Source organism: Pseudophryne corroboree, chromosome 11 (assembly GCF_028390025.1).
Source record: "Pseudophryne corroboree isolate aPseCor3 chromosome 11, aPseCor3.hap2, whole genome shotgun sequence".
Classification (NCBI taxonomy): Eukaryota; Metazoa; Chordata; class Amphibia; order Anura; family Myobatrachidae; genus Pseudophryne; species Pseudophryne corroboree.
This window is the reverse complement of record NC_086454.1, coordinates 347,499,952-347,522,672: the sequence shown is the minus strand read 5'-3', so window position 1 is coordinate 347,522,672 and position 22,721 is coordinate 347,499,952. Positions and strand designations below refer to the sequence as shown.

The window sequence follows — 22,721 nt, the reverse complement described above, 5'->3', positions numbered from 1 at the left end:
AAGACGGAGCTTATTTTGACCCGATTTTGCATGCATTAATGTTGGGAGGTACTGTATGCTAATCTCTTACTACGGATTGCCATCGATATGTTGCCGTCTGTGCTTAACTTCGATAGTATGAAACTTCTGACGGAGAACTATCAATGGTTATCCCTACTGTGAGACTCTGCAGCCCAATCAGGGAAGGGTAGGTCGGGTCAAGCGTTGAGAAGTGTTGGGCCGGAGATGAGTGGTTAGGCCAATTCTGCTCCAGGAGGAAAAGAGAAGAAAAATAACCCATAGTGGATTCTCGCCCATCAATGACATAGATCCATTAGACCTCCACCATCAAATAACAAAACTATTAATGGTCACTAGCCTTCGATGGTCAATGGCCACCCTTACTCCCTGCTTCAGTCTGCACTTAGCGCAGTTCCATCTCTGTGTTCATGGTTTGCGGGGATTCTGGTTTAATTAAAAAGAATCTGCCACCTACACATTGTGAAACTTGGGGTTGGGTTGAGGTTTATGGAGGCCTTAGAGCAAGTGACTTGTGGAGGCCCGTGCCAGTGAAGTATGATTGGGCCATGTCAGGGACATCCAGTGTGACCAGTCACGTTGTCTATCTGCCAGAGGGCTTATGGTCTGGCTGTGGCGACACTTGGGCGCTCTGCTCTTAAATGTGGATTTGCGTCACCTGTGGGAAAAGTAGTCATTACTTTTGGAAGGGAATTGAAGGAAGGACTGTCACTCCAGAGTGGGAGCAGCGATGGCAGAACCCACAGTCACCCCAAAGGTGTGACTGTCTGTAGGAAACAGTAGCAAGGGGAAAAAGGCCCACCAGGGGAGCCAACGCAGCTGCCCTGTGTCCAACGGGTCAAAAGGAGCCAAGAGGAGGGCCCGAGGAATTTGGGACACATTCCCCAGAGCAACTGAGGGTATCAACAGAAGCTGAACAGGAAGACAGGCCTGAGAAGGATCAGGGGATGGGGTTGGGTGGTAGTGGGGAGACAACTCGAAATATGGGCGCACCAAGGCGACCTGCCACTGTTCCCCTGTCAATGCCCCTATTGTGGTTTGAATTACATCACTTAGGGCCATAAACATAGGAATCTATACAGGTAAATATTGCTGGGGTATACTGTAGCGGAGCCCAGTGAGGAGGTGTAGAAAGCCATTGCTTTATTATTATTGTTATTATTATTATTATGGGGTTGATTCAACATTGCGCAAAAGTCAGCCGTAAGGTAAGTGGTTTCCTCTCACTCTCTCTACAAAAATCAATTCTGCACCGAATTGTAGGAGACAGTCATCTCTCACCGCCTTCGGTCAGTATACAAAGTGAAATCTATTTCCTTTACTTCTCCTACACAAATGGTGGAATATTGAATATATGACATTTTATGTCCCCATTTTTGTTTTTTTCCCCGCTGGTGGCCTATCGGTTTAACGTCCGTTCCTCTGGGGTACATAGCAGTCAATTTTATATCGTATTGTAAAGCTCAGGTAATATCACAAAAGCGGCTGATTGGATTTTTATTTGAGCATATTATGTTTGTATCCTCGGCTAACAATAGGATTTAAACCACTTTGTGAACATTCTACATTTCTATTTCACAAAGATATAAAATAATATAAAGCCCCAAGGAACTGTGTGTTATGCCGACGAATTTATTGCGCTGGTAGCGGGGGCTTCCGCGTCTGGTAGAGATACTTTTATTGAACAGAATACTGCTGATATCACTTTGTGATCTATTGAAACTCGCTTTTCACAAAAACCAAACAAAAACATAGAGCGTTGGATTACCGTCAGCTTTTTTACGAGCGAATGATCAATAGCAATTTACAGATTTATAATGGAATTTATACAAACATTACCGTGCACGGCAGATAAAAATATGCTTCAAAGGGAAACAGAAGCATAAACGCAAATCACTTTCTACGTGACGAACCATTCTGCAATTATGACAGATCTAATCGCTAAAAGTTTCCACTTCTTCATTTTATACTTTATATAACTTTTCCACTGTGTACTTACTGCTCTTTCTTTGTCTAGTAATACAACAGTAAAACATACCCGTCCCCTCCACACACCCCCACCACTCCTCTTGGGGGGGGGTGGGGGGGGTGGGGGGGTAGGTACGGACTCCTAATTAGGGGAATATCTCTAATATTTCTATTACAGCCATCAATTTTCCCAGAGCGCAATTACATGCTGAATGGTGGGCGGGGACATAAAGCTCCACCCTTCTCTTTAAACATCATGACTCCTCCCACTTTATTGGGCTGTGCTGGCCTCAGTGATGTGATTGGCCCAACTTCACGATAGCATATGTCATTTAATCAACCCCCCCATTTCCACCTCTCCATTCCAAGATGCAATAAAGGGAAATATAAAATCCATCCAAACCTGTTCTGTTACACTAGTTACACATTCCATTTTCAAATAGATGCCTGCAGGCAAGCTACTGTACCCCTACTTTCCCCTGTGAAGTGGGCGGTCTGAGGGCACCAGGGCAGCCACTCGGGGGGGACTGTAGGGGACTGGTGTCCCTGGCTCCTACTACCTGGCTCCTATTACCTTGTCTTAAAACAAGCCTTCATCAGCTCTCTGTGAACCGTTCCTGTAGGTCCGTAACACTCCACCTATGGGGGGTCATTCCGAGTTGTTCGCTCGTTATTTTTTTGTCGCAACGGAGCGAATAGTCGCTAATGCGCATGCGCAATGTCCGCAGTGCGACTGCGCCAAGTAAATTTGCTATGCAGTTAGGAATTTTACTCACGGCATTACAAGGTTTTTTCTTCGTTCTGGTGATCGGAGTGAGATTGACAGGAAGTGGGTGTTTCTGGGCGGAAACTGGCCGTTTTATGGGAGTGTGTGAAAAAACGCGGGAGTGGCTGGAGAAACGGAGGAGTGTCTGGGCGAACGCTGGGTGTGTTTGTGACGTCAAACCAGGAACGACACTGACTGAACTGATCGCAGATGCCGAGTAAGTCTGGAGCTACTCAGAAACTGCTAAGAAGTGTCTATTCGCAATTCTGCTAATCTTTCGTTCGCAATTTTAATATGCTAAGATTCACTCCCAGTAGGCGGCGGCTTAGCGTGTGCAAAGCTGCTAAAAGCAGCTTGCGAGCAAACAACTCGGAATGACCCCCTATATGTAATATCACAATATATGACATCACAAAGGTGTGAAGTGGTGTTGCAGAATCTTATTTTTTTGGTGGTGGAGGGGCCCTGTCTCTTTTGTTAGTCCCGGGCCCCACAATTTCTGATGGAAGCCCTGGAGGGCACAACGCGTTTCGCTGTGCATTACCCCCTCATTGTCTGCCTCCCTGCCATGACTACAAATTACTATAAAAAGTAGGTCAATTGTTCAACCTCTGCACAACTGCAAGTCTCACAAAACACTATCCAGAAAGAAGCCTCATAGAGGAAAGATTAGGACTCCCTACCATTCAGAACGAGCTGGTCCACCAAAAACTCCACTGGCTGCTCAATGTAGAAAATCTTCTGCTGGAATCCTGGGGTGCAGTCGTAATCTCTTGCAACGGCGAAAGCCAGAACCTGCGGGAAACAAAGGGAAATGTTTCAGCATTAAACTCTTGAGGAATTGGATAGATTTGTGCAGACAGCAGGAATTGCAGTTTTCTAGGAACCTGCCAAATACAAACCTCCTACAGTATATGTTTCTTCAGTCGTTACAATAAAGGAACACTACGGGTTTTAGATATAATCGCTTTTTCTGAATTTAAGGAGATATCAAAGGTTTCCCTATCCATAGAGAGGAGATTTCTCCGTCTGCTTTATAAGCAGAATTGCGTTTTTTTTTATCCCCACTGCTATTGTTGGGATATAGGTTAATGTTCTATTCAGCGGAAGCTGCTGGTAATTGCCACGGAACGCGTGCAATGATCTATCATCAGACGTTCTCCCTGAGCTTCAGCTGACAAATTTCCAAAATGATGACTGAATCCGCAACAGATACCCGAGTGTATATAATCAGAGGGTGAGGGCAAGGATTGTACTTCTGTGTATCGTGCAAACCCTTTACGTAGTCTATTTATAATACTGCGGGGAAGCCCTACATCAGAGCTATTCAACGTGCGACCCACCTGCTGCTGTGGAACTACACATCGCAGCATGCCCTGCCACACTTTTAGCTTTGCCCTAATAGGAAAACTGTGTCAGGGCATGCTGGGATGTGTAGTTCCACAGCCGCATGGCGAATACCCCTGTGCCTACATCGTTATGGGGCATATGTACTGTATCAAAGCTTAGAGAAAGATCAAGTCTTAGGGGTATATTCAATTAAGGTCGAAACTGTCGTCTTGTCGAAAAGACGGCAGTTTTCGACTTTTTCAGGTTCCGACCTATCCAGTCCCCAGCTTTTTTATTGGACAAGTTGGGGAATTGGACTTGTCGAATAGTACGTGAATCGGCGGTATAGCTGCAGATTCCCGCTTGCTGGAGCTGGGTGGACGCTGCCGTGAGGTCCGGCGGCTGCGCCACATCCTCCTGCAGCACTGCTGCCCCCCGTCTCCCTGCTGGTCTCCCCCCTCTCCGGTCCCTCACCTCAATTCGACTTTTTTAAAGTCGAATTGAGATGGGCATTAAATAGCCCTTTTCGGATCCATTCCGACAAATGCATGTCGGAATGGATCCGACCTCAATTGAATATACCCCATAGAAGGCAAATGCAGCGCCAGGAGCTGGTGCAGTGGGCGTGGCTTGAAATAGGGGCGGTATGCGAGTGTGGCTGCATCATTGTGGCCACACCCACATTATTCAATGAGGAGTGGGTGGAGGGCAGTGGTCCAGCTCTGGGAGGCTTGACCACTCTTCTGGGCTCCCAAGAGCACCACCCAATTTTTCGGGAGTCTCCTGCCCATTACGTAAGTATGTATCAAGTGGAGAGAGATAAAGTACCAACCAACCAGCTCCTCTCATTTTTCAAACACAGCCTGTAACATGACAGTTAGTGGCTGATTGGCTGGTAAGTTATCTCCAGCCACTTCATCTCCATCCAAGCCTAAGTAAATAGACCCCTTTATCGCTCTCCACTTTATCACTCTATAAGCTTTGATGCATATGCCCATATGTATCTAGAAACATCCCCATAATATTCATAAGGAAAGCACAGTTATTTTTAGCCAAGGTCTTGCAGATAGATAAGAGCTTCAATCTCATATGTCTGTGTTTTTATGGGATGTCGGAACTAGTCCACACTGCAACAAGGTATGTCGCTGCTCTAATTACAATGCAAGCCGGCGCAGGTCTACGTTACATATTCATAACCTTGTCGAAAATACATAGCAACAAACATAATAATCTGTGGGTGTCAGACAAACGGTCATTATGTTTAATTGCAAAAGAGGCGAGTATAATCGTGCTTGAGGTTTCATATTCAACAAAAACTAAATACTTTGAAAATAAAATAATTATTTAAATCATGTTTAAACAAATGACAAACACTAATGGCGCCCCTTTAACGCAGCTGCTGCAAGCAGACTGGAGCCTCAAATTTAGAGCCGCGGATTTTAATCGGGCGCCTATTGACATTTGTAACGAGAATGCATTTTGCAGCTGTGTGCGCGGAGTGTTCACATATAGCGTTCTTGTTAATGCGTGTGATTTCTCAGGAAGACTAGAAAAATGGCTTCGGCTGTTTATGCCTTGTATACCGCTCGCATACAGGCCTGAAATTGAACCTGCCCCCCCCAGGAGCTGGCACAGGAATACTGTAAGCAGAGGCAGCGGGGTGCCGCTTTCTGTACAATAAACGACCTCGCTGTATCACAATGGCGTGAAGAAAAGCCACACGCTGAAAATGCTTTCCATTTACAGAGCAGGGTACAGCTGCAAATCGGCGACACTGCGACACACTGAACTGAGGGCCGTGCTGTCCGCCGTACAAAACAGTTTAAAATGCAGGTTGTTCTCCAGATAAGTGACACTGTCAAGTGTACTGTATACGCTGCTCAGGAACTACAGTATATAAACAGCGGCAGTGAGAGTTAGTATTTAAAAGTGCGTAATATGATAAATATTGCCCCTTAGGACATTTACATACAGGCAGTGGCGGAACTAGCGAGCGGTGGGCCCAGGTGCGACAAAATTCTTCGGGCCCCCCATCCCATCCAAGTCCACCCCCTCACCCCTGGAGAGGATCTGGTGAGGGGGACCTGCTTAGGGCCAGAGAAATGGATACCTAGCAACAGTGCCGTAACTAGACATTTTAGCACTGTGTGTAAGAAACGGCATCGGAGCCCCACCCCTGCATGCAAAACAGGGGCAGTGCGCGCCGTAGGCACGCGCAAAAATACATAGTGGTGTGGCTTCGTTGGGAAGGGGTCTGGCCACAAAATAATACCAATTCATAAAACGGTGCACAGTAGTCTCCATTACTCAAATTACGCCGCACAGTAGCACCACTACACCAGGTAGAGACCCTTTTACACCTTACGGCGGACAGATTCCTCTTTTTACACATTACAGCAGACAGCGTCCCCTTTTTACACATTACGGCAGACAGCGTCCCCCTTTTTACACATAACGGCAGACAGCGTGCCCTTTTTACACATAGCGGCAGACAGCGTGCACTTTTTACACATAACGGCAGACAGCGTCCCCTTTTTACACATAACAGCAGACAGCGTCCCCTTTTTACACATAACAGCAAACAGCGTGCCCTTGTTACACATAGCGGCAGACAGCGTACACTTTTTACAAATAACGGCAGACAGCGTGCCCTTGTTAAACATAGCGGCAGACAGCGTACCCTTTTTACACATGATGACGGCAGACAGCGTGCCCTTGTTACACATAGCGGCAGACAGCGTACACTTTTTACACATAACGGCAGACAGCATGCCCTTTTTACACATAACGGCAGACAGCGTCCCCTTTTTACACATAACAGCAGACAGCGTTCCCTTGTTACACATAGCGGCAGAAAGCGTTCCCTTGTTACACATAGCGGCAGACAGCGTGCCCTTGTTAAACATAGCGGCAGACAGCCTACCCTTTTTACACATAACGGCAGACAGCGTGCCCTTGTTACACATAGCGGCAGACAGCGTGCCCTTTTTACACATAACGGCAGACAGCGTCCCTTTTTTACACATTACGGCAGACAGCGTCCCCCTTTTTACACATAACGGCAGACAGCGTGCCCTTTTTACACATAGCGGCAGACAGCGTGCACTTTTTACACATAACGGCAGACAGCGTCCCCTTTTTACACATAACAGCAGACAGCGTCCCCTTTTTACACATAACAGCAAACAGCGTGCCCTTGTTACACATAGCGGCAGACAGCGTACACTTTTTACAAATAACGGCAGACAGCGTGCCCTTGTTAAACATAGCGGCAGACAGAGTCCCCTTTTTACACATAACAGCAGACAGCGTTCCCTTGTTACACATAGCGGCAGACAGCGTTCCCTTGTTACACATAGCGGCAGACAGCGTGCCCTTGTTAAACATAGCGGCAGACAGCCTACCCTTTTTACACATAACGGCAGACAGCGTGCCCTTGTTACACATAGCGGCAGACAGCGTGCCCTTTTTACACATAACGGCAGACAGCGTCCCCTTTTTACACATTACGGCAGACAGCGTCCCCCTTTTTACACATAACGGCAGACAGCGTGCCCTTTTTACACATAGCGGCAGACAGCGTGCACTTTTTACACATAACGGCAGACAGCGTCCCCTTTTTACACATAACAGCAGACAGCGTCCCCTTTTTACACATAACAGCAAATAGCGTGCCCTTGTTACACATAGCGGCAGACAGCGTACACTTTTTACAAATAACGGCAGACAGCGTGCCCTTGTTAAACATAGCGGCAGACAGCGTACCCTTTTTACACATAACGGCAGACAGCGTGCCCTTGTTACACATAGCGGCAGACAGCGTACACTTTTTACACATAACGGCAGACAGCATGCCCTTTTTACACATAACGGCAGACAGCGTCTTCTTTTTACACATAACAGCAGACAGCGTTCCCTTGTTACACATAGCGGCAGACAGCGTTCCCTTGTTACACATAGCGGCAGACAGTGTGCCCTTGTTAAACATAGCGGCAGACAGCCTACCCTTTTTACACATAACGGCAGACAGCGTGCCCTTGTTACACATAGCGGCAGACAGCGTGCCCTTTTTACACATAACGGCAGACAGCATCCCCTTTTTACACATTACGGCAGACAGCGCGCCCTTGTTACACATTACGGCAGACAGCGCGCCCTTGTTACACATTACGGCAGACAGCATCCCCCTTTTTACACATTGCGGCAGGCAGATTCCCCCTTTTTACACATTGCGGCAGACAGATTCCCCCTTTTTACACACTGCGGCAGGCAGATTCCCCCTTTTTACACATTGCGGCAAGCAGATTCCCCCTTTTTACACATTGCGGCAGGCAGATTCCCCCTTTTTACACATTGCGGCAGGCAGATTCCCCCTTTTTACACATTGCAGCAGGCAGATTCCCCCTTTTTACACATTGCGGCAGGCAGATTCCCCCTTTTTACACATTGCGGCAGGCAGATTCCCCCCCTTTTTACACATTGCGGCAGGCAGATTCCCCCTTTTTACACATTGCGGCAGGCAGATTCCCCCTTTTTACACATTGCGGCAAGCAGATTCCCCATTACATGCTTTGGGCCCCTAGACAGTGGCGGGCCCCAGTGCAACGCACTGGTTGCACTGGCGGTAGTTCCGCCTCTGCATATAGGGATATTTAAACCAACGCATAGAAAAAAAAAGAAGAAAATATCGGTCATTAAAAATAATCCATTTACATTCAGTTGGGACAGATGTACTAACCTTTGCAGAGAGAGAAAGTGGAAAGAGATAAAGTGCCAGCCAATCCGCTCCCAACTGTCACTTTTCAAACACAGCCTGGCATTTAGGAGCTGATTGGCTGGTACTTTGGCCTTCATTCCAAGTTGTTCGCTCGCTAGCGACTTCTAGCAGCCGTGCAAACGCATAGTCGCCGCCCACGTATTTTCGCTTTGCAGGAGTGCGAACGCCTGTGCAGCCGAGCGGCAGCAAACACAATTTGTGCAGAACAGGACCAGCCCTGTAGTTACTTATTCTGTGCGATGATTGCTGCGACGAATGACATCAGATACCCGACCGGCCACGCCTGCGTTTTTCCAAACACTCCCTTAAAACGGTCAGTTGCCACCCAGAAACTCCCACTTCCGGACAATCTCCCTGCATTCGCCGGTGCGACTGAAAGTGTGGCTAGAACCTGTGCAAAACTACGATGCTCTTTGTACCCGTACGCAGCCCGTGCGCACTGCCGTGCATATGCATGCGCAGTTTTGCCGTTTTTTTAAATGATCGCTACGCAGCGAACAACGGCAGCTAGCGGTCAACTCGGAATGAGGACCTTAACCTCTCTCCACTTGATCACATGTCAAGGCTTAGTACTCTCCTGCCCTTCTATGAAATTAAAATTTACTGAAATGTTTAAAGAAAACGTTCTATCTTGTTAGTTTTGGGGACTAGATATCTTCTGGCAATGGAAAGACCTGAATGCAGATTCTGAACTGGTGCAAGTCATACCTTGCTGAGACAGCAGCTGTCTGCCGATCCCCCTCCTGCAGAGAGACTGGGGAACGTTTGTTTTCTACTACACTCCAGATTTTGCCAGGAAAGAAAAGGGGTGGATTTTATGGTAAAATGGGCTGAGCCTGGATTGGGGCGGGGTTTGGGCAGATCAGAGGCGGGGCTAGTTTATCCCATTTCTGCATGTTTAGATGCTAACCATCTGCAAAACTGTGGAGCCACGTCACTAATGTACCCTAAATAGGCCTAACGCAGGATTCTACCAGTGTGGAAGCATTTATATGCAGTAGTAGGGCAGAGCGGATGGTGTAATCAGAGGCGGATTGGCCATAGGGCTCACAGGGAAGATTCCCGGTGGGCCGACGCACCCGCGGGGCCTGTTTTGTTTGAGGACATGTGGTCCTATTTATAGACATAATGAATAAGATGCAAAATAATTTGCTTATATGAAAATTTCTTTGCCACTTAGCCTATGATTGAAGATGATCTAGTGTATGCTCTGTCTGCCTGCTTGGCTGACATATAAGAATGAATGAATAGTGATTGGGATACGTAGTTGGTGTAATAAGCAAGAAAATATATCTTTCTAAAGAATTATATAGTTTCCTAAATTCTAAAGGTGTATCATATAATGTGCTCATAATATTTAATTTTATTTCCTTTTTAACTTCCCCCTTGATGCTGGACATGCCTACTATCTGGAAAGTCTTGGGGGGAGGGTGCTGCTGCCATGGCCCATGGCTAGACCTTACACCTCTGGTGCTGCCCATGTGGGGCCACTAGTACTAATTTTTCCAGGGCCGCTTTTTGTTCCCAATCCGCCCCTGGGTGTAATGATTAGCATTACTGCCTCACAGCACTGAGGTCATGGGTTCCATTCCCACCATGGCTAACTGTGTGGAGTTTGTATATTCTCCCCGTACTTGCGTGGGTTTCCTCCGGGTACTCCGATTTCCTCCCACAATCCAAAAATATACTGGTAGGTTAATTGGCTCCCAACAAAATTAACCCTAGTGTGAACGTGTGTGCGTGTACATTTGTTCGGGAATATAGATTGTAAGCTCCATTGGGGCAGGGACTGATGTGAATGGGCAATTCTCTGTAAAGCGCTGCGGAATATGTGTGCGCTATAAAAATAACTGGTAATAAATAATAATAATAATAATAATAATAATAATAATAATAAATAGCTAACATAGACAAGAAGTGTATAATTCCCTGTATCCATGGATTTTTCTGCAAATAAACCAGTAGACTTCTACAGCCAACACCATCTATCATTTCTACAGCCAACACCATCTATCGAGGCCATTGGCCAGCAGTCACAAACCTCTGCAAAGCTACACTACAGAGCTTGATACATAAGGGCACAACACAGCCCCGTAGAATGCTATAGGGACTGCAGACATCTCCAATATCTATTGCAGACCTCTTAATACATTTGGGGATCCGTATACTGTACTGTACATATATTGCAGTAAACTTCCCAAAGCTGCTGTTTTAGGTCCTTTTCTACTTTAAAACATCCCACCCCTAGAGTATAACATAGCCATTGTTTGGCAGGCCATGCTGAGACTTGCAGTTCCCCAACACCCAGTTAGACACAGGTAACGGGTACTGTATGTGCCCTATCACCGCCACCCTTTAAATCCGTATAACCATAATATAAGAGTAGCTGTCATTTACCGCCCCCCTGGCATTGCTTCCAAATTCATCGACAACTTTGCTTCCTGGCTTCCTCACTTCCTCTCTTCTGACATTCCCTCCATTATCCTAGGCAATTTCAACATCCCTATTGACATCCCCACACAATCCCCTGCCTCTAAACTCCTTAACCTCACCTCTTCACTTGGTCTCTCCCAGTGGACCTCCTCACCCTCCCATGTGAATGGGAGCTCACTGGATCTGGTCTTCACTCACCGCTGTGATATTTCTGATATTTCCAACTCCCCATTTCCCCTCTCTGACCACCAACTGCTTTCCTTTAACCTGTCTCTCTCGACTTCCCCACCTCTACCTCCTAAGGCTACCATCACTAAGCGTAACATTGAGGCTATTGACACCACATTCCTTCCCTCCCTGTTTGACTCACTTCTCTCTCCTATTCTCTCTCTCTCATGCCCTGAACAAGCCACTTCCACATACAATGCATCCCTTACTTCTGCTCTTGACTCTGTTGCTCCACCAACCACTATTCACCCTCGAAAATTAACACCTCAACCCTGGACACCAAATGCACCAGATATCTGCAAAAATGCTCACGTACTGCTGAGCGACACTGGAGGAAATCACGCTCTAAGGCAGACTTCCTCCATTTCAAACTTATGCTCTCATCCTTCAGTGCTGCCCTTTCTCTTGCTAAACAGTCATACTTCAAGTTCAAGAACCTCATCTCCTCCCAGTCTTCCAACCCCCGGCGCCTCTTTGCCACTCTCAACTCACTCCTCTGCCCACCTCCACCTCGTCTCCCTTCCTCACTCTCTGCTCTTGACTTTGCCACTTACTTCACATCCAAAATTGACTCCATACGTCAGGACATCATATCACACCAGACCATCATTAACCAGCCTTCTCCCATCCCTTACCAACCCTCCCCATCCCTCGCACCTACTCTGACATCTTTCTGCCATGCATCTGGAGAGGAAGTCATGGCCCTCATTCGTTCCTGTCCCCTCACCACCTCCCCACTTGACCCTATCCCCTCCCGCCTCCTCCGCTACCTCTCTCCTGCTTGTTCCCATCTTTCCCACCTTCTCAATCTGTCCCTCTCATCAGGCACTGTCCCCTCACTTCCACTAACTGTAGGGGTACCCCAAGGTTCTGTCCTTGGTCCTCTTCTCTTCTCTCTCTATACGTCCTCACTAGGTAAGCTCATTAGTTCTTTTGGTTTCCAATATCATCTCTATGCTGATGACACCCAAATCTATCTTTCCTCCCCAGACCTCTCCCCTGCTCTCCTCACTCGTATCTCCAACTGTCTCTCTGCTACCTCTTCCTGGATGTCCCAGCGCTTTATTAAACTTAACATGTCTAAGACAGAGCTGATCATCTTTCCTCCCTCCGGCATAACCTCACCTCCTACAATCTCATTATCTATTGATGGCACTACTATCTCCTCTAGCCCCCAAGTGCGCTGTCTTGGAGTAATCCTTGACTCCTCCCTCTCCTTCAAACCACACATTCAGCACCTCTCACAATCCTGCCATTTTCATCTAAAAAATATTTCCAGGGCCAGACCCTTTCTGACCCAGGATGCTACTAAGACTCTTATCCACTCACTAATCATCTCCAGACTGGACTACTGTAATCTGCTCCTGACTGGCATTCCTGACAAATACCTCTCTCCACTCCAATCTATCCTCAATGCTGCTGCCCGGCTCATCTTCCTCACCAAACGCACTACGTCCACCTCTCCTCTCTTACTAGACCTTCACTGGCTCCCCTTCCCTTTCAGAATCCATTTCAAGCTTCTCACACTCGCTTACAAAGCCCTCACCCACTCCTCTCCCATCTACATCTCTGACCTTATCTCCCTTTACACTCCCACCCGTCCTCTTCGCTCTGCTAATGCACGCCGACTCTCCTGCCTACGGATTACTTCCTCCCACTCCTACCTCCAAGATTTTTCACGTGCTGCACCACTTCTCTGGAATTCCCTACCTCAGACTCTCCACCTCTCTACAAAACTTCAAATGCTCTCTCAAGACCCACTTCATCTCCAAACCCAGCCAAATCTCATCCTAACCCTCTGTTCTACGCTCTCTATGTACCCCATCTGTGTCACCCCTGTCTGTCTACCCCTCCCCTTTAGAATGTAAGCTCTCACGAGCAGGGCCCTCTTCCCTCATGTGCTTATCCTTTCTTACTTTAATAATCTTCAACTGCATCAACTCCAGCAGTCTTCTGCCACCTGATACTTATTCCAGTGTCATCTGCTGATGTAGCTATGTTTATTTACCCTGTACTTGTCCTATACTGTCATCAACTGTAAGTTGCTGTTTTCCTGTTTGATTATTTGTTTATGTATTCTGTAATTGGGCGCTGCGGAACCCTTGTGGCGCCATATAAATAAAGGATAATAATAATAATAATCATTGCTGCAGCCGGATGCCTAGAGTTAATTCACGTTTAATTCATCAGTGAGGTTTGCATGTGTTTGTGCATGCCCTTCACAGGGTGACTAATATACCGAAATACAGTTCACGCGCCAATCAGATAAACCAAATTAATCCCCCGCCCCCAAAGAGATCTAATCGCATTCTGTGATTATAAAGGTCACTATCTGCATCTTGCAGTTTATAAAACTTCAGAACAAGTTTATGGGCGATGCCAGAATAGTTGATCGCCATAAGACGGAGTGATGGTCGGTCCTGAATATAAAAAAAGGCAGTAGCATAAGGTCAGATAAGACCACGGCACAGCAAAGCAGGCTCGGAAAACCGGCGTCCTTAGAAACTTTATTTTATTCGATAAGAAGTTTCACGCAATGAGTAATATCTAACCGAGACGGAGTATTGTACACGAAAGGTCACAGGAAGCAGTTTACTTTAGACGTAAGCAATACACATCCGTGCCTGCGTTTGATACAGAATTATCATCCATTATTTTTTAGATTCTGGGAAAGATTTATGCCGTGGAAGTGGAAAAGCATTGTGCTCCGAGACGCCACTGACCTTGCAAAGTTGGAAATGAGGACACGGCCCTAGATTGATTGCAGCAATCACACCACCGCTGCAGAACCCGCAAAACCATCGGCAGCTACCTGCTACGGGTAGGACGCTGAAACTAATTAAAATGTCAGAAGTGCAATTATCCCCAAGACAAGGCTATGAAAAGCTTTGATAATGTAATGTAATGATATACTAACGTAGCGCTAGGAGAATGAAGTTGTCACCATTAATGAGGGTAATCAGAAATTGGAAGGAAGCTGTCTATTCCAGCGTGCACGCCGATGGTTAAGTTAAACAAGCAGATGGAATAACTGGAAGGGGAGACCAAGGTGGACGGTGGCACTTTGAATTGCGTCAAAAAAGTCCCCCACTGTATATTGCCGCAATTTGCGACATTGTGCAGCGAAATGCGAACAAGGACACATTGCCCAATTTGCTGCAAATGGTGTCTTCAAGCCTCTTTTCGTTGGTCAAATGGGTGGATCTGGAAGAGTTGGGAGTCCGGTAGACTGCCCCCGAAATTCGTGAGGCTTTTAGACAATCCGGGAATCTAGGCCAGGTTTATTATAACGAAATTAGAGATTGGTGAGATCTTCGGGTTCAGTGAGTCTATAAAAACGCAGCTTGCCCAGCCCTAGTTACTGCCCTGCCATATAGGTCAAGCTCAGGCCCCACAAATGGTAAACTACTTGATTTCAGTGAGATTTGGAAATGCAGGAGCTCAGATACAGCTGCTTTGATTGGCTACGTACTAACATATACACCCTAGATGGGGTGTGAATGCATTTGTATGAATGAAGGATCATTCATTCATTTACACCAGGAGTTGAAATCTTGTAGCACAGGGCCCAGTGGCGTGCGGTGAGGTCAGTGGCTGGTGAGGCACTACAGCCATAATGTCCGCCGAATCCTGCCGATGACCCCTACCGCAACTGAGCCGCTGCCACCGCCAATGGCTTACACACTCGCCCACCATCAACTGACCCAGCCCTCTGCCACTAATTTGCATCTCAGTCCAATGCCGCCAATGCCCGCTGCCTGCCTGCTCATCATACTTGTGATATATTGTACATTTTTATAGAAAATAAATAAATAAATTAGTGTTTGGGACTGGGAAAGGAGTGGGAGGAGGACATGAATGCAATTTTGTTGTCCAGGGCTTCCATTAACTTAATGGAGAAGGGTCTGAATGGGTTAAAAAAATAAAAAAAAAATGTGTGAGGTCCCCCCTCCTAAGTATAACCAGCCTCGGGCTCTTTGAGCCGGTCCTGGATTGTTTAAATACTGGGAAAACAATTTGACAGGGGTTCCCCATATTTAGACAACCAGCACCGGGCTCTTAGTCCGGTCCTGGTTCCAAAAATACGGGGGACAAAAGATGAAGGGGTCCCCTGTATTTTTAAAACCAGCACCGGGCTCCACTAGCCAGGAACATAATGCCACAGCCGGGGGACACATTTATGTAGGTCCCTGCGGCTGTGGCATTATCCCCCCCAACTAGTCACCACTGGCCGGGGTTCCCTGGAGGACTGGGGAACCCTTAAATCAAGATGTCCCCCCCCCCTCCAGGCACCCAAGGGCCAGGGGTGAAGCCCGAGGCAGTCCCCAGCACCCCTGGGCGGTGGGTGACGGGCTGATAGCCATAAGTGTGTAAAAAAAGAATATTTTTGTTGTTGTTGTGGAACTACAAAGCCCAGCAAGCCTCCCCCACTTGCTAGTTATTGGAGAACCTCAAGTATCACCATGCGGGGAAATAACGGGCCCACTGGTACCTGTAGTTCTACAACAACAACAAAATACCCAAATAAAAACACAACACACACACCTTGAAAGTAAAAATTTATTAAAACACACTTACACACTCACACATACTTACCTACATCCCACGCCGGTCACGTCCACTTGTCCAGTAGAATCCAATAGGGGTACCTGTAAAAATGAAAATTATACTTACAAACTTTGTTCCTGAAGTAATCCACAGGAGGGGGAAAAGGAGAGAGAGAGTAAGAAAGAGTGTGAGTGAGTGTGTGTGTGTCACCGACCTGGTTATTATGCTGCTGCGGGAGGACGGAGTCGGCGGAGGAAGGAGCCACTGCTGCTGTACCCGGCCTCCCAGCTAGTTGCAAAGGCAGTCAGCACCGGGACCCGCCGCCACTTCCGCCTCCAGCGCCGCATGTGGGTGATTGGACAGCGGATCCAGCACTGGATCCACTGTCCAATCACAGGTGCCTCACTGACATAGGGGTGGTTTCCCTGTCAGCGAGGCACTTTTTTCAGTGCCGCTTTCCCTATCTTTTTCAATGGGCTTTTACAGCCCAGTGCTTGGCCCCGCCCCCCGCTCTGTCCCCGTTCCCATGATCTATGGGAGGCACTGCTATCAGTGCCTCCCAAAGTCATTTAAGGAAAAAAAATATTAGAATTAAATAAAAAAGATACTTATGACACAGAATATGTGCCATAAGTATCTTCTTTGTATTATTTTAATAATTGATCACAGGGGAGGCACTGCCTCCCCTGCCTCCCCGTCCCTGAGTTAGGGCCATATTAAGAGAGGAGTCTCCGTGCAGAGTCTCCTGCTGGGCCCTCTTCTCTCTAGCTCAGGCATTCCCAACCGTGGTCCTCAAGGCACACCAACAGTGCAGGTTTTAGTGATATCCAGGCTTCAGCACAGATGGTTAAATCAAAGTAACTGAGGTACTAATTAAGCCACCTGTGTTCAAGCAGGGATAGCACTAAAACCAGGACTGTTAGTGTGCCTTGAGGACCTAGGTTTGGAAACACTGCTCTAGCTGATGGCACGAGTGAGCAGATCCTGGCACTGTGTTTTAATCTATATCCTGTAGCATGCACAGGTCTCCAGGAAAATGGTGAGGCGGCCATTTTACCAGTGTTTCACCAGGAAAATGGCCACTGTGTCATTTTCCCAGTGATTTTTGCTGCACTGCTGGACTCAGGAGAGGTAAGTAGTGAAGAACACTGGTGCAATGTGTGCAATGTGGGCCCCATCATATGTACAGCACACCCTGGACCCATTATAGCTATACCACTGCTGCAATATATTCACTTGCTAACAGACACATCTGCTCTAACTCGGACCCAGGTCCAGTGGCGGTGCCACATTTACTGTACTTGTAGTTGTACCCCACCACCACGCAGAGGGGGCTGCAAGCGCAATGTATGTAAAACTCAAAATTCCCTGCCTTTCCCACACACAGCAAAACAAAGCTGAATTTCCCAAGTAAATGAGGCCCACGGTAGTTTTGTAGCAGTTGTGTGTGTTGTTGGTATTCTAATGTTGTGTTGTGTTGCTGGCAGTCTACAGTTGTTTCTAAACCTACAAATGTTCTAATTCTCCGATTAGCTACTCAGATGTGCTAACACGGTCTCCGGCTGCAGATTATTTGTAAAACCCTTCCACGTCAGAGACAGATGTGAAAGAGAATACTCCTTCACACCCTAATGAGATGTGCCTAAAAACCACAAGCGTGACGGCAGAAAAGGGTACTCGGTCTGGCATGACGCCGCAAGATGCAGCCCTGATGCATACTAATAGTCACACCACGGGCTTACATGAGCCAGCCGCGGAATCGCACTTCTGACTCGGGGAAACGTATATAGTCTACGACCTCTGCACAGCTGAATGATACAGTATACAGCATACCCAGCACATTATGGCAACGGAAAGATACGACGATTCGCCAACGCTTTGTTATAATCGCATTTATATCTGCACTAGCGACGGCTGGCCCACTGTGGACTAAGGGGGTGAATCAGATCTGATCGCTGCTGTGCGTTTTCATCGCCGGTCAGTGACGGGATGGTGCGAAAAATCCGATCGCACGGACATTTGCAAGGTGATCGACAGGAAGAGGCCATTTGTGGGTGGTAACTGAGCGTTTTCAGGGAGTGTCCAGAAAAACGCAGGCGTGCCAAAGCGTTTCCGGTGGGGGGGGGGTGACATCAGCTCCGGCCCCGATCAGCCGGTTCTCATCGCACTGGAGGAGTAAGTCCTGGGCTACGCAGAGACTGCACACAGTGGATTTTAGCAGCTCGGCGTACACATAGCATCGCACACTTGCATGGCGAATTTACACTCCCCATGGGGGCGGAGACTATCTAAACGCAGGACTGCAAAGTTGGCAGCCCAGAGATCAGATCTGAATCACCCCAAAAGTACTATGTGCAGATGAAGAGGCTGAAAGGTGACAAATGCGGGTCACAGACATCGAAAACCCTAAACGGAGACTGGTGCAAATGCTTTTCTCTCACGGGGCCATGTTACACTCTTCCCAAATTACAAAGCAAAAATTGGAAAAATGATCCCGCGTTTGTTAAAATAAAGCTCCGCCTTCAGAACGTAATAACCTTAACGTAGCGTAATAGATTGTATTGACTTGTCTTGGCCCCACTTACATTTAGGAGCCCCCAAGGGAAAATGGTTACATGGATAATCAAGTTTTGATTGAATAGTTTCTACTGTGACTTTCTGGCAAGGTAATAAGAATAGTGCGAATGAATTATTATGTATGATTGATAAGCGATGACTTTCAGGAAAATAAAAAAAACATGAAACCTTTTACTCTAGGCCGGCAGCGAGGGAGAGACGCAGTGTCGTGGACACTTTGTAGGTGTGGTTCTGTTTCGTGGGAAATATAAGTATAGTGGGGAATAAGCAACGTTCGGAACTAGCCGTGTTCTCTGCAGTTTCTAAAGACGACGCATAATGAAGATTGGTACAAAGTCTAAGAGGTCTTATTGGGCTCAGTAGCTATAAAAATAGTCCTAATGTGTCGCCTATAAACAGGTTGTAAACTCAACGATCTGCAGTTGTTATTACCAGGGTAATAATGTATATTGCAGGATTTTTTATGTGTTTTTAACTATAAAGTAGATTATTGCTTCCACAATGAGGGAAATTCTTTTAAAAGCTTCAAGCTCCCCATTCAGGCTTCATCTTGTGCCATGTAACTTGGTGTGTGTGGACCCCTTATGGAAACACTCTTGCAACGGTGGCTATCATAGTGATACAGGGTAACACCTGGAGGAGCTTAGTGCTGGCACTTTACAAACAGACTGGTGTCAGGTCAGAGGTTGCACCTCCTGCTGACTCTGGGTCTTAGTGCCTGGAGTGTTCTGCTCTCTAACATTTACTCCATCTCATTATTTGGGTAGCAAAATAATTTTGCCTGAAATCCCCAGAAAAGTACCCACATTTTACCCAGCACTTGGACTAGGGATCCTTTTTTTTACCCTTTGCAGACATTTGCTGGTCCACAGGCTTCACCCGCTTGCATACCAACAGGGGCTGGCTGGCCAGGGGAAGCAGGGTGCCATCTGCTCCCCAGGCCAGTGCAATTTAAGTGTTCCACGGCCATTTTTGCTAGAGATGAGCGGGTTCGGTTCCTCGGAATCCGAACCCGCCCGAACTTCATGTTTTTTTTCACGGGTCCGAGCGACTCGGATCTTCCCGCCTTGCTCGGTTAACCCGAGCGCGCCCGAACGTCATCATGATGCTGTCGGATTCTCGCGAGACTCGGATTCTATATAAGGAGCCGCGCGTCGCCGCCATTTTCACACGTGCATTGAGATTGATAGGGAGAGGACGTGGCTGGCGTCCTCTCCATTTAGATTAGAAGAGAGAGAGTGAGATTGATTTGAGACAGAGACACTTGATTTACTGGAGCTTAGGAGTACTGTAGAGAGTGCAGAGTTTAGTAGTGACTGACCACAGTGACCACCAGACAGTGCAGTTTTATTTAATATAATCCGTTCTCTGCCTGAAAAAAACGATACACAGTGACTCAGTCACATACCATATCTGTGTGCACTGCTCAGCCCAGTGTGCTGCATCATCTATGTATATATCTGACTGTGCTCACACAGCTTATAATTGTGGGGGAGACTGGGGAGCAGTGCCAGTTATAGGTTATAGCAGGAGCCAGGAGTACATATTATTAAAATTAAACAGTGCACACTTTTGCTGCAGGAGTGCCACTGCCAGTGTGACTGACCAGTGACCTGACCACACTGACCACCAGTATAGTTAGTAGTATACTATATTGTGATTGCCTGAAAAAGTTAAACACTCGTCGTGTGACTTGTGTGGTGTTTTTTTTTTTATTCTATAAAAAACTCATTCTGCTGACAGACAGTGTCCAGCAGGTCCGTCATTATATAATATATACCTGTCCGGCTGCAGTAGTGATATATATATATTTTTTATATCATTATTTATCATCCAGTCGCAGCAGACACAGTACGGTAGTTCACGGCTGTAGCTACCTCTGTGTCGGCACTCGGCAGTCCATCCATAATTGTATACCACCTACCCGTGTTTTTTTTTTCTTTCTTCTTTATACATACATACTACATCTCTTTATCAACCAGTCTATATTAGCAGCAGACACAGTACAGTAGTCCACGGCTGTAGCTACCTCTGTGTCGGCACTCGGCAGTCCATCCATAATTGTATACCACCTACCCGTGGTTTTTTTTTCTTTCTTCTTTATACATACATACTACATCTCTTTATCAACCAGTCTATATTAGCAGCAGACACAGTACAGTACGGTAGTCCACGGCTGTAGCTACCTCTGTGTCGGCACTCGGCAGTCCGTCCATAATTGTATACCACCTACCCGTGGTTTTTTTTTCTTTCTTCTTTATACATACATACTACATCTCTTTATCAACCAGTCTATATTAGCAGCAGACACAGTACAGTAGTCCACGGCTGTAGCTACCTCTGTGTCGGCACTCGGCAGTCCATCCATAATTGTATACCACCTACCCGTGGTTTTTTTTTCTTTCTTCTTTATACATACATACTACATCTCTTTATCAACCAGTCTATATTAGCAGCAGACACAGTACAGTACGGTAGTCCACGGCTGTAGCTACCTCTGTGTCGGCACTCGGCAGTCCGTCCATAATTGTATACCACCTACCCGTGGTTTTTTTTTCTTTCTTCTTTATACATACATACTACATCTCTTTATCAACCAGTCTATATTAGCAGCAGACACAGTACAGTAGTCCACGGCTGTAGCTACCTCTGTGTCGGCACTCAGCAGTCCATCCATAATTGTATACCACCTACCCGTGGTTTTTTTTTCTTTCTTCTTTATACATACATACTACATCTCTTTATCAACCAGTCTATATTAGCAGCAGACACAGTACAGTACGGTAGTCCACGGCTGTAGCTACCTCTGTGTCGGCACTCGGCAGTCCGTCCATAATTGTATACCACCTACCCGTGGTTTTTTTTTCTTTCTTCTTTATACATACTACATCTCATTATCATCCAGTCTATATTAGCAGCAGACACAGTACAGTACGGTAGTCCACGGCTGTAGCTACCTCTGTGTCGGCACTCGGCAGTCCGTCCATAATTGTATACCACCTACCCGTGGTTTTTTTTTTCTTTCTTCTTTATACATACTACATCTCATTATCAACCAGTCTATATTAGCAGCAGACACAGTACGGTAGTCCACGGCTGTAGCTACCTCTGTGTCGGCACTCGGCAGTCCGTCCATAATTGTATACCACCTACCCGTGGTTTTTTTTTTCTTTCTTCTTTATACATACTACATCTCATTATCAACCAGTCTATATTAGCAGCAGACACAGTACGGTAGTCCACGGCTGTAGCTACCTCTGTGTCGGCACTCGGCAGTCCATCCATAATTGTATACCACCTACCCGTGGTTTTTTTTTCTTTCTTCTTTATACATACATACTACATCTCATTATCATCCAGTCTATATTAGCAGCAGACACAGTACAGTACAATAGTCCACGGCTGTAGCTACCTCTGTGTCGGCACTCGGCAGTCCATCCATAATTGTATACTAGTATCCATCCATCTCCATTGTTTACCTGAGGTGCCTTTTAGTTGTGCCTATTAAAATATGGAGAACAAAAATGTTGAGGTTCCAAAATTAGGGAAAGATCAAGATCCACTTCCACCTCGTGCTGAAGCTGCTGCCACTAGTCATGGCCGAGACGATGAAATGCCAGCAACGTCGTCTGCCAAGGCCGATGCCCAATGTCATAGTACAGAGCATGTCAAATCCAAAACACCAAATATCAGTAAAAAAAAGGACTCCAAAACCTAAAATAAAATTGTCGGAGGAGAAGCGTAAACTTGCCAATATGCCATTTACCACACGGAGTGGCAAGGAACGGCTGAGGCCCTGGCCTATGTTCATGGCTAGTGGTTCAGCTTCACATGAGGATGGAAGCACTCAGCCTCTCGCTAGAAAACTGAAAAGACTCAAGCTGGCAAAAGCACCGCAAAGAACTGTGCGTTCTTCGAAATCCCAAATCCACAAGGAGAGTCCAATTGTGTCGGTTGCGATGCCTGACCTTCCCAACACTGGACGTGAAGAGCATGCGCCTTCCACCATTTGCACGCCCCCTGCAAGTGCTGGAAGGAGCACCCGCAGTCTAGTTCCTGATAGTCAGATTGAAGATG

General features: G+C 46.7%; 1 protein-coding gene across 2 annotated transcripts in view; it reads right to left on the bottom strand.

The window, feature by feature from the left end:
- The window catches only part of CDH13 (cadherin 13), a 1,087,951-nt gene that overhangs the window by 898,914 nt on the left and 166,316 nt on the right, over positions 1-22,721 (bottom strand). For both annotated transcript variants that reach the window (XM_063945965.1, XM_063945966.1), the window contains exon 2: positions 3,436-3,547. In XM_063945965.1, the coding sequence (XP_063802035.1) occupies positions 3,436-3,547 (112 nt within the window). The remainder of the gene's footprint in view (positions 1-3,435; positions 3,548-22,721) is intronic.